This window comes from Fulmarus glacialis, unplaced genomic scaffold (genome assembly GCF_000690835.1).
Source record: "Fulmarus glacialis isolate BGI_N327 unplaced genomic scaffold, ASM69083v1 scaffold6387, whole genome shotgun sequence".
Lineage (NCBI taxonomy): Eukaryota > Metazoa > Chordata > Aves > Procellariiformes > Procellariidae > Fulmarus > Fulmarus glacialis.
The window spans coordinates 29,698-42,431 of NW_009223722.1; the positions used below are offsets into that span (position 1 = coordinate 29,698).

The 12,734-nt window shown below is 45.7% G+C and overlaps 1 protein-coding gene across 1 annotated transcript; it reads right to left on the minus strand.

Annotated features, from left to right (window-relative positions):
* Positions 1-3,012: 3,012 nt before the first annotated feature.
* Positions 3,013-10,602, minus strand: LOC104079753 (fibrinogen-like protein 1). Its single transcript, XM_009581892.1, has 7 exons — positions 10,537-10,602; positions 8,976-9,186; positions 7,704-7,863; positions 6,005-6,102; positions 5,836-5,924; positions 4,274-4,464; positions 3,013-3,202 (listed from the first exon to the last, which is right to left on the minus strand). The coding sequence occupies exons 1-7, from the start codon at positions 10,600-10,602 to the stop codon at positions 3,013-3,015; spliced, it is 1,005 nt and encodes a 334-aa protein (XP_009580187.1).
* Between the last annotated feature and the right edge of the window lie 2,132 nt (positions 10,603-12,734).

The following is a 12,734-nucleotide window of genomic DNA, read 5'->3' on the forward strand; positions in this document are numbered from 1 at the left end:
CAGCGCGCCGCGTTGTCAGCATTCAGCCCTTCGGCCCAGCGCGATGTTCGTACCAGCTACGCATTCCCATAAGCTGTCAGCTTGAAATGCTGTTTAAACCATTTGAGAACATGTCCATGCTTGAAGAGAGATTCAAAGCTACTCAAATGTAACGAGTCCTTAAATTGACTTAAATGAGCTGGAAATCAGACCTCTGAAGCAATTGCTGCTCAGGTTACTTGCCACCGCTGTACTAAGGTAAACTCTGCCGTGTGAAGCACATTCGCCCTGAAGCAGTGATCTGTCAGCGTTGGAGCTACAGTGCTACAGTATCTTTGGTGAGCCTCTCAACACGGGAGACCCTGGAGAAACGGGAGATCAAATGTACAGCACAGCAGCATTCAGCAAGCATTCCCCTAACCTTCAGTGGGAGTGATTTGAGCTTGGCTTGAGGTAGCCCTCAGATCAAAGTAGTACTCTGCTAGTGGCATTTTAGCTTGTTTATTAAGATAAAGAGGATTCTGAAACACTTCCTGGGGTGTGTTGTGGGAGTTGCAGGGTCCTGCAGAAAGCCCTGTGACCCCTGCATCTCCAGGGGGGTTCTCTGCGCCGCAGGAGGGCAGAGGAGGGGGAGCCTTGCTCTAAGCCGGGTGCTACTGCCTGCAGCCTTGTCTCAATGTTGGGCTGCCTTCAGAACAGCTCTGTAATGCATTAGGTGGGCTTGGGTACAGCAGGACAGACCCCTTCCCTCCCAGTTTGTCAGATCTTGGCCCCTTTTTCTCTCTCAGAGAAAAAGAGAGAGAAAAAGGCACGGTAACACACTGAGGCTGGCTGAAGGCAGTCCAGCTATAATGCCTGGCTCTCCATATTGGCGAAACAGGCTCTGTACTCTGGACTTTCACATTGCTCACTGCTCGCTTACTGGGGAACTGGACTGGGTAGCAGTTGTCTGACTAAGCCCTCTTGACTTTATTTCCAGCTTGATACTCCATTATCTGATGGGTTATTGGCTGCTCAGTGAACTGTCAAACCACTAGTGTTGTCCGTTTGGTGCTGCAGTTGATTTCGAGCATGCAGAGTTGAGTATCACCAGTCTGTAATCTTTACCCTGCTTCCCTAGCCCTCTACTGAAGAATGGGGTTGAGCATCATCTGCCAGAAGGCATTAACAAGACCTTATTTCACTCACATTTCTCTGCCTGGATGAAAATCGTCCTTACTGTCCTCAGCAGTGCATCAGTAGCCACATAGTTAAGACGTATGCACAGTGATTCTTTATGTTCCCAACATGCAGTTACAACCTTGCACTGGGATTTTACCATTGTAAAATAAAAAAGTAGTGATCAGAAAGGAAATAGCAAGTGCTGGTTGTTCACACTCCTTTCCTCAGAAGGGCAACCTCATTTCAGAGATGTAGGTGCAAGTTTCGTTCCATGAGGGTACGTGCCAACGCTTGGGAAGAGGGCAGCGGTGCAGTCTTGCCAGGGCACAGGTTTTAGGAGCACAGCTCCCTGGAGTGGTGGCCCATTGCTCGCCGTTGTTCATGTTTGCAATCACTGGGATGTCCAGGAAGAAGTGAGAACAGGGTTTACCTCTTGACAAAGCAGGGGAACCAAAACAAGTGTTACAGTGAACGTTCACCTGCCTTTGCATTGTCTCCAGGACAGCTTGAGCCATGGAAGTTAAACTTACCTTGCAGACCCTCTAAACTACCCAGGACAGCAGGTGGAAAAGCACCAGAGCCAACACCAAAAGAATGAAATTCTCATATTACGCGCTTTCTCAAGATTTTCGTCATATTTCTGTTCAAGTTCCTACTGTTGAAAACCAGATACAAAGTGTTAAGTCCTACTCAGATGGTTTTATTTCACACTTTATGGATATATAATACAAATTACAATATGTATGGATCTAAAAGCAAATAAATGGAAAAGAACTACCAGTTTAAAAAATTATTGTAATTCAGAAAAAAAAAAAGCTCATTCTACAACATGGTATTTAAATGATTTGCATCAAGCTGATATTACTGTTCGTTTTTAACTGTTGTTATTAACAACTTGTGGAAAATAAATTTTCAGTATTCCGTTTCCTTCAGTCATTTGTGTTGCTCTTTCGTTTCGCTCCGATGAGACAATGAAAGCAGCGTGCCTTACGGTTCAATCGCTTTCCACTTTCTGATTCCTCTTCACTAACTCAAAGTCATCTGGTAGATTACACGAGAACGTACAAATGAATCATCACTGCATTTTATGAACTCCTAAGAATATCTGTGCTCATCTTAAATTTAGTAAAAACTGCCTAATTTTAATCTGGGGCTTAAGTCTGGCCAGCAGCATTGTCTTTGTCTGCATTAATGGGTCGCGGTGTGCTATAGAAGTGGATCTGCGGCAGGAAGCTGTTGGCACTGGAAACCCAGTGTCCACAGTGTCCGTGTTGTGGGGTTTACTTTGAAGTAGCCTTAGTCTGGATGCACATTAGCAATTGGAGAACATCCATCCACTGGTTCGGTTTCACAGACTCCAGGAGCATTCTGCCACTGAAGTGTGGCAATTGGGGACCATAGGGAGAGTTGCTTAAAAACATTCTGATCCAGAACAAAGCACTAACGAAGGCACGCCTAATGAAGTCCAATTCCCCATCACCTTCTTGTTTCTATTATGTTCTCATAACTGAAGCACTGATGGTTAAAATCAAGATGAGAAAGATTTAGTCCTTGAAGAGTACAGATAGCTAAAAGAACATGCTTGATCATTCAAGGTCCAGAGAGCTTTTCATAAACGCTCTCCAATGAAGTCCTGAAAATTGCTGAAAAAGAAAACTGTGGTTATTCCATGACTGAGATCCATATGTTTTCCATTAAATTGTTGGCTGGCTGTGCTCAAACAACTCGCGACATTAGCTTCAGTTAGCAGAAACAGGTGCAACTGCAATTACCACAGTGTAGGTTTGATCAGTGGCAGCAGCAGAGGGCTGGCTATTAACTAACACAATTCTTTTCAGCCTGTACTTTTTTTTCTTTCCAAAGCAGCAGGTTTCAGCTGCCCTGACTCTGCTCACCGTCTCCACTCTCGCTGTCAACAAAGAACGGAGCCCTAATTTTCATGGCCGAGTATTTTAGCGAGTACCACATCCCATGCCACGTAGACCAAACCACACCATTGTCATGGGATCCATTGTACCTTCCTGTTCTGTAGTATTGTCCATTGAGGTTTACGGCATGGCACCTTGTAACGATGTAGGAGAGGGAAAAAAGGAGATGAGGTTTAACATGGGAAGACATTGCATCATTACAGTGAAGTACCATTTTCACACAACATACATTTAGAAATACCAGGGCGGGATTCACTGACAGGTTCAGACACCTAGATATATCTGTCTGTACTGAACTGGTTATATCTAAAGTCCTACTATAGCCTATAGCCTATGGAGATCTGGTTAATGCATTTAGTGGAACCCAGAGAATTATCTGGGTCATCCTAAAGTAGACACCTACGCTAGTCAGATAGTTCAACCTGTTGACTCCTTCAAGTGTATTAACTAGGGACATGATTCAGTGGCCTAAACAGAGGGGTGTAGTGCCATTTGGTAGGCTCTAGCTCAAGTGTAGGCAGCTACGTATTGACACCTAAAAATGCAGATGTCTTTTAATCAAGCTAAATCCCACTATTGATGTACATTTTTGTAGGTCCACTGATTTAAATTTGTATGTGATGAGGGCCTGGTGAAAGAAGAGGCTCATCCTGCACTAAAGCAGAGAAAAACTGAGCGCGATGTGTCCATGCTCCCAGGGCTGATGAACCTGAGTCCCTACTTGTTGATGTGGAGGGTATGCCCAACTAGCAAACGTACCATCAGGACTCTTAAGGGGTAGCTCACCCCCTAGACACGCTCCACAATAGCGAAATGTCCTTTGTACACACTTCACCTTGCAGTGGCTACAATTGTTTTCTTTCCTGGGATATAACCCAAAGCACTTTAAGGAATTTTAATTGGGCTCTTTTCCTTCCTTCCTTTATTCCCCCCTATGCATTTATTCTGACCCATTTGCTTAAAATGAACGCAACTCCCTTGTGGCCCAGTTTCTTAAAATGAATGCAACTTGCCTGCTTTGCTCCATAATGAAAGAAGCAGATTGCTTTCCTTTGAGGATCTGTAGGTGTGAACGTCTTAGATTTGGCTGTGCGAGGTGGCAAAGACACACAGCAACCTCCAGCTGCTGTAAGGCAGGCAAGTCCTCTTGGCTGTACAGCTACCCACACCCCATGCATCCGGGAAGAATCAACTGTTTTCCATACCTGTTAAACCACCAACCGCCCTTGTTCTCTAATGCACAGTTGCCTGCCAGGAATCGATCGTGATCCTTGTCAGATGTGGTGAACTGCATCCCTCTGTGAGAGGCTGACCACTGATCTTCAAAATTGCTACCACCAGACAGAGCGTCGCCAGCATTACCAGAATAGGTGCCAAACCATAACCTGTAATTGTCCTGCAAGAATATGTGAAACATGTCTTTAATATCAGCTCTTTCTGCTCTTCCTCCCATTTTTGAGATCAAATTTGCTCTGGCCATTTTATCCACTGTCAAAGGCATGACTGTTGAAGTCAAGGGTGACTTTTGGCCCCATGCTTTAATGATCCTAGTATAGATAAATATGGGATTTAAACTTCCAGAAGGGATTGCTAATTACTGCTGCTGCTGCAAAGGACTTCAGGCTTTATTGTCTTTCAATAACCATTTGATAGACTATACAACGAGCTGGAAGGCGCTTCCTAGCTCATTGAGAACAACTTGGCAGGCAACTGTGCCAAGCAGTTGCCTTCATAAGCTGATCAGTTGTTCAGCTAGAATAACTCCTTAGGAATTTTGCTCTTCTGAGAACTAGAATCCATCTGATTTCTTGCTAAATGGTCCTGTCCTGGTAGGAATACTTAGAAGAATAGTTCCATTGTGCACAGCTAACAGATCTAAGAGACATTTGATATGAGATGGATGATTACTTTTGTGGTGTGGGCTTTCATATTCCACTTTTGTTTATGAAAAATTGCAATAAGGTATTAAAATGAAGCTGTTCAAACTTTTATAAGAAAACTCTAATTGCAAACTGAATGTAATGTGTACATTTCTGGAGCGGTGATGGAGCTGGAACTGGGACTGGTCCATGCAATGGAACTCATGTCCTTGGGTATTCGGGCTACTTACGCGTGGTGTTCAGAAAGGCAAGCCTGCAAAGAACAGCACCTGCATTGAGCAGGACGCTGTCTAAAGCTAGAAAGCAAACATGAAAATACAGGGATTTTCTGTCCTTGGGCTTTCACCACTAAGTGCAGTGCTACAGGTACGTCCCTTCAAGACAGGAACTTACAACTGCTCTTTCAAAGCTTTGATTAGAGTTCAATGCTTAAAACAGCAGAGGGGGTTTGTTCTGGTGGTTGCCTTTTATGTGACAGCCTGAAACACTCTCCTAGGAAGTAGGAGAACAGGGTTCAGTTTTCTTGCAGAGGTTCAAACCCTTATCTCCTCCCTCATGGGAGGCCAGAGGCAAACACACGTGGGAACCACTGTGCCCTGCGGCAGAGAGCTGCCCTCCGTGCAGCAGCAGAGTTAGCAAGAGAGCACGCGTGATCCTGTCACCCGGTGGCTTGGGCACTCAGCAGTTGTGAGGAAGAAGTCCCAGGCTTACGTCCCTGCTCCCAGGGCTGTTTGTCAGTCAGCCAAACCAGGAATCCCAGGGAACCAGAGCAGGTAAGTTTTGCAGAACTGTAATTACAACCCTGATACTGAAGTCTGACGCTGCACATGCAGATGCCCCACCCTCACAGATAAAACAAGCGAATTGCAACCCTCTCCTTTTCTTACCTGCTCATTCGCAAGCTGGAAATTTTCATAGACTGCATAACGTCTTTCCCCATGCCAGTCCATCAGGTCAATCTTTAATGAGCTCTCTCCTAAACACAAAGCGGTGTCCTGTTAAATGAAATATCTCATGCGAATTGGAAAGAAATCTGTGGAGGGAAAATACTTGCACCTCTAGCGAGCAGGTCATAGATGTGGTCGTTGCCCAGCCAGTATTCATCATTCTTGCCCTGGAATTTCCCAAATCCCAGTTTGTAATCATCCCATTTCCTGCAGTGAGATACAAATACCAATTTCAGCATGTGAGGGAATTAGACAATTTGTGAGGCTTAGCTATGGTAACAAGTAAAACTTCAGCTGTATCTCTAGACGTTGTTTTCTAAAAGTATCTGATTCATTGCAAGCTGAGCTGAGATTTGTCACTCTGCCTTAGAAGTAAATACAACTCACAGCTTACTTCTTCGCCTGCTAAACCCGTGCACACACATATATCGGGATCAAACCTTCAAACTGCCAGATGCAGTGCTCGCAGAATGAGGTTGTCAGTTAGACGGAAAGGGAAAGCAGCAGCTGTCATATTGGTCTTCAGCAAAGCATCCGATACTGTTCTTCAGCAAGTCATAATGCAAATGCACTCCTGGCTGGAACTTAATGTTGCAGTCTAAAATACGCTACAATCTTGGATGTATGACATCGTATGGTGAAGAATCAGAAACTGAATAGAAGCTGCAAAACAAAGCTTCCAGATGAAGTTAAAAGGAAAATATCTGGGTCTGATTTGTGCTCCTGTTCCACTTAAACCTATTTTTGATCCATTGACCACTCTCACCTCTGCTTTTTTGCAGGATGACTGTTTGGATGTGGCAACTTGTCCTTCAAAGATACATACTTATTTTTCATCAGCATTCTCTGGTTTCATCTCTCTAAGAGAAATCTCCTGCTGTTACTTTCTTCTCATCATTTCATTCTCTTAAAATCTCCTCTGTTGTTTATGTATTATCTTTGATATTCACATATACTTCCTGTGTATCAACATTTCCAGTTTTACTAACCTTGTGTTTATTCCCTTTCTCATGTCGTTATTAGGGATATTAATTCTGCCTGACCTACATACTAGTCAGTGCTCCTCTTCAGGATGTTTTTCATTCACCTGTGCTGAGAGCTGACCTACCATGGCTAGATAGCTACCGCTCTCTAGCTACCTCTCTATCATCTACCCTCTAGATAGCTACCACTGGCCAGCTTAGAGCCAGTTGAGGTAGCTTTGCAAATGGACTGCACTCACTGTAGGAGACACTAGACATGCCCTGACATTATGTGTGCTGCGATAGTGAATTAATCTGCATGGGAATGTTTCTTCTTTACTGTGCTACCAGAGCATCTCTCCTGGAGATTTCCAGGTGAAAGTCACTTCTCTGGGATTTTTGCTTAAAGAAAAATCTGGACCAGTGGTTTGGCATCTTTTTGAATTATCTGAATAAGGAAATAAATGTTACACCGTGCAGAAAATGATTCCTGATATGAGAACTGGTAATATGTTCAATGGGTCTCAGTCTATGTGCTGGCAGCAGATACCTGCCAGTTGGGAGTCTTCAACAGTCTCCAATAATGATAAAACAAATATGCGCACACGTACACACTTACTCAAATGCAGAGAAGCCATGGAAAAGGTGTTATAGGTCCATTTTGAAAATGGCCTCCTGCTACCAATATGTACCCCCACATTGTCCTAATGCACGGAGCTATCATCATTAAAGCATAGTCTTGCATACCCTGCTTCTCAAACGTTGGGTTTTGCCAGGCAGCAGGACAGGGGGTGGGAGCTGGAGGCCTAACTGCAAGCCCTGTCGATGCAACCATGGCATACCCACCTGTTGAAATTCTCCTTGCCATTACTCCGCCGCTGAATGACAGTCCAGCCCCCGCCGTCAGACATGTCACAGTATGCCAGGAAAGGCTCTCGGTCTGCTCTGGGCCTGATCCGGTAGTAGCCGTTTTTGGTCTTCTTCCGATTATACAACGCGGAGCAATCTAGGCAGAACAGCATTGGTTTGTTAAATGGGCGGGAGGAAAGCAAAGGGGTATGTGCAGCCAAGCGAAGACATCGCTGAGAGGCTCTATGGGACAAGGACACTTGGCCAGCCTGTGTAATAGCTCTGCAGGCCCTGCAAAGCCAAAGCAAATGGTTCAATAAGGTAGCAGCAGTGCTGGTTTGCAAACTGCTGGGCCTGATGAAGAGCAGCAAGGCTTGAGAGCCTTTACAGCTATGCCCTCTGAGGGACTCATTCCCAAATCTTTGGTGAGATATGGGACAGCTACAGCTCAGGCTGGGGCTATAGCACGGGAGCAACATAAGACCAGGACTGGCTCTGTCAGCAAGATCATTTGCAGGGAAGGTAATTTCCATGTGGAAGGTAACCTCAGCTGTACTTCAGATTGGATCAAGGCCCAAAATTTCTAAAATAAGAGGCTAAGTTCCTGTGACCAGCTCTACCAGGGCTGTATCAGGAGAGTGCCTTTCAGGACCTCAGTGCTTCACACTTTCAATGTGCCCATGAAGGAGAAAATCTTGGCCACAGGCCACAATTCCAGGTATGACCGTGTTCTCAAAGTGACACCAAGGAACAGAGTACGCACACCTACTACTGTGCCGCAGGAGTGATGGAGGAGCCGAGGAACAGGGAGGCTGGACTCCTCCAAACAGGTTTCAGTGCCTGCAGCTGAGCCAGGCACTCTGGGCTCCCGTAAGTCACTCAGGGAAAATGGGCTCTTCAAGAGCAAGACCCATCTCTTCCTAAAGCAGGTGTCTAAAATAGGTCTGATGGAAAACAGCTGAGAGGTGCCTGTTCCTCTCTGCGCCAGAGTCCCAGGTGAGAAGCCCAGCTGCAGGTGCCTGCGTTTTTCCTGGGCAGTAGCTGCCTAAAGGTGGGCCAGCTGACTCTGGCCCCAGGGAACGTCTGCTGGTACCAGGGCTGCCAGTCTGCCCTTCTCCTTCCCATGTATCTGACTGCATTTTAAAATACAATCCGCTTTAAAAATTCTAAAACTTTTAGCAGAAATAAAATATGACACATGGGACACTGCAGGGAGAAATAAACATTGTGGAAAGCTGAAATTTCCACATATGCTACTGCAAACCTTACCTTGGTCATAGACTATCAAATTTCCACTGGTTGTGGGTAAAAGCACCTCATGCTGCACGCTCCTGTTGCCTGAGAACAGCTCACTTTTTGTTCTATGGTAAGTGTTCTCCAGGATATCCTTCAGTTGCAGATCATATACGTAAAGCAAGTCTTGAAGCAGTTTTAACCTTTGTCTTAATTTATTGTTGTCTAGGAGGCAGATATCTTTTTCCTGTGGAGAAAATAAAACAAAAAACCCCCATGCTTCAGTCAGTGGTGAGAACAGAGAGGCAGAGAGAGAAGGAGTATCTGTCTCCTCTTGATCGTAACATGTCACACTGCCTCTGTGGTTCAAGACAATTCAATAGTGGTCTCTCTCCAAGATACACGAACCGTGCACAGCATGGGCTGTTCAGTTGAACCCAGTGGAAAAGGTTTTTCTACAATTATCTTGTCACTGGTCAGAGCATCCCAGAATATGATCAGATATGCAGAAAATTACTTTGGACAAAAATCATTCGTCTTGACTCCCATTTAATGAACTCAAAGGGAGCGTTTGCAGACTATGAAACAGCTCAGGGTAGTAAGAGGGGGAAAAAACGGCTCTTGCACTGCAGCCAGGCCAAACCAGTGAGGTTCCAGAAACATCTTCTTGTAAAATTGGAATATAAAAGAGCTCATATTTGGTGCAAATCAGTGGAAAGCAGTGAACCTACCAGGATCAGCGGAGTAACTTCAGAGTTGCATTACCATAACCAAGACCAGAATCTGGCCCACACTGACTGGGATAAACATTTTCAGCAACAATCTAGTCTGTGGCTGGTGTTACTCCATTAAAAACATAATAAAACAGAGCGCAATCTCTTCCAAGACATCCAAGCAAACCCGTGCAATAAGAATCAGTTGCTGTTTTCGCTCTGAGCAAGGTGGCTTGAGTGATACCAGGTCAGGACCAGTTCTAGGCAGAAGCAAAACAAGCAGTTGCCAGGACAGCAGACCGACAAGCATGCTGAAATGTGGTCTCCCAGCTGCCTCTTCCTTCTCCTAGGCCTGTTGGTTTTCCTCCACAGAGGATTTCCAGGCTGGAGGCACACAGGGACCTGCTGCAGACAGCCCCGAGCTCGCCAAAATCTCCTTGCCCAGCTCTGTACCTCCCTGGGATGGCCAAGAGTAATTTGCTCATCAGAAGAGTACAGATTGCCCCCGACTATGCTACCTCCTCTTCCCCTTCCTGCTTTTTAAATCGCAATGAATAAATGAAGGCAGTTTTCCCTGAGGGAATGGAGCAGAGTATTTCTTCAGTGGCCATAAAATGACCTTTTTATTTTTAAGGGGCTTTTGTAGTTGTTTTTAATTCTTGGCAATGTCAGTCCAGCCATCCAGAGAGCTGCCCATCCTCCAATGCCATGAAAGCCCTATATTATCAAGACAGCAAGAGTGACCTTCCTTTAGCTGCAGGCAGACAGGTTTTTGCTCTGCTCTTGCAGGCCCACGTCCCTTTTGTGGGGAGCACCTATCTCTACGTGACTGGGAATGATAAACCATTGAGAGGTTGTACAGACACTGGCTAAGAGATACGCACCGGCAACCTGGGTGCAGGCGAGCCGAAGCTGACCAGGAGAAGGAGCAGCAGCAACCGGGGCATCATCACTCTCCTTTCTTATCACCTGAAAAGACGCATTGACAGGCTGCACTGGAGGTTTCTTTAATTCCTCTCACAACTTAATCCCCCCTCCCAATCATATTTAATTCCACAGAAAATGCTGCAGAATTTGTGAAGGAGGTTGCTTGAAACTACAGGCAGGACAAAATAGGGGAAAAGATGCATGTTAGGGAGAAGCTGAAGCACCAGTACAGCATGCTGACAGGGGAACCGAGGCTTGGGTCCAAGCTCCTGCTTCCCTGGAGAAATAAATACCCGGCGTGACTCTCCAGCAGCCTCTGCCCCTTCTCCTGAGTACCCACGCACATGGGAAGTTACTCAGCAATAACGTCTCTTTGGAGCACTCCTTGCCAAACTGGTGGGCCAAAATCACACAGTCCTTATTCAGTCCAAACTCTATAAAGTTAAGAGGAATTTTGCCTCCTGGTTGAGCGAGCGTAGGCATTGCACCTCTTCGGTCCATGGAGCAGTCTGTCAGGATGGGATTACCTTGGAGGCCAAGGGCAGAAGTCACACCTGGGACAGACCGGGCACGGGATAGTTTTTGCTTGGATTTCAGTGAAAGAGATCTCTGCTGCCGACCCGTCCCAGCACACAGATGGGGTTTCTGTCAGAGAGTCTCAGCTAGAAAAAACGCTAAGCGACTGCCACTGGGAACATGCAGCTGAACGTGAGCGAACAGTACAAATTGTTCGCAGTGTACTTGCATGGTGCTTTAAAAAAAAAAAACAAAACAGAATTAAAAAAAATCTGAAAAATAGGCTAAACCAGACTCCCCCGCTTCACATCTGGAAGTGCTGCAGAAACTTGGCTAGCCAGCACCATGCTCTCAGCGACGTGCTTTGTTTCAGCTATGGCTCTATTAGCACCCCCGCAGCGGCTGATGCTAGGGCTGCTTCCAGAGCTGGCAAAGCCTCTGCGACAGGGGAACTGTTTGCCAAGCCGGGCAGGCAGGGCCCAAAGCAAGCCGAGAGAAGCAGCGCCCTGTGGAAGTCACCCATAAAAGATGTTGCGCAGGTAAGTGCCCCACCACGTGAGATTTTTTCAACTCATAGAGAGAAGAGTTCAGTATTACAGCAGGGGACCCCCCCAGCCCGTGACCGCTGGTGCTGTTCATTCACACCACTCTGCAGCTGTGCCGATGGTGTGCTGCAGCACCGGTGCTAAGGTCAGAATCAGGCTCCAACGCATGTGGATGGAGGCAAAAAGCTAACAGGAAGGATGGGTTTGAGTGGTGGCTCCTGAAAACCAGACAGCACAGACCAGAGGGAAAGAAAGCAACTTCATCTACGCCTTTATCAACACATATTAAATGCACATACCTTTAACTCGCCTTTCCTTCCGACTTCCTCCTGATAAGACTATCTCCCTTAAAAGTCAACTGCAAAAGAAAGTAATCATAAACCTGGCTGCATTTCTAGAGGTTGATGAGATTTTCCTCTCCAGATGGCCCACATTAAGGGCGCAGACGAAGAACATTTCACAGCACTAGGCAGTTCCACAGAAAAGACACTCGCAATTCCTCGCCTGAAAGAGTTACCCAAACCCCGGTTTATCTGTTGTTACCCAATATTCATCCTGCTGCTTCCCAGTGAGGATAAACGACAGTTAGGTTTCTATCAGCGGTGCTCTCCGAAGTAGAGGGGCTCTGCTGCACACCATTACCCACCTTATTTGACTAGGAAGCTCAACCAAGGCTGACTTCTTTTAAGTGTTTATATGAATCACTCAGACTAATGCTCCCTGTGGGAGTTTTATCTCGTGTTTAACATAGCCAGGCTCATTTCAGTAAGTCCTGTAAGGTGGAAATAACACAGCTTTTCTGTTCAGCATTCTTTTTTTTGCTGTTTAATCTGGTTTCTATGTAAAAGCACAGCACAGCTGCAATGCAAATCTGAAGCAAGAAGCGAACATGGGGGTATTAAGCAAGATTTGCTATTAGACTGAAATCTCAGGAGGTTTGCAGTTGTGTAATTCTCCTCTGAGCTGGATGATTAGATTTGCTAGTTAACACAAACAAGGACATTTGTGGAAGAGAGAAAAAAAAAACCCAAACAAACAGATGGGTGCCTCCCTTTGCATTATGGCCAAGGAATTACAGATTAGTTTAAAGAAAA

Excerpts from the sequence above, each read along its gene's own strand:
- LOC104079753 (XM_009581892.1), bottom strand. The coding sequence starts at position 10,602 with ATGATGCCCCGGTTGCTGCTGCTCCTTCTCCTGGTCAGCTTCGGCTCG. Across the intron at positions 6,103-7,703 it reads GGCAAGGAGAATTTCAACAG|GAAATGGGATGATTACAAAC; the intron begins GTGGGTATGCCA and ends ATCTCACTGCAG. Across the intron at positions 5,925-6,004 it reads CTATGACCTGCTCGCTAGAG|GAGAGAGCTCATTAAAGATT; the intron begins GTGCAAGTATTT and ends CTTTGTGTTTAG.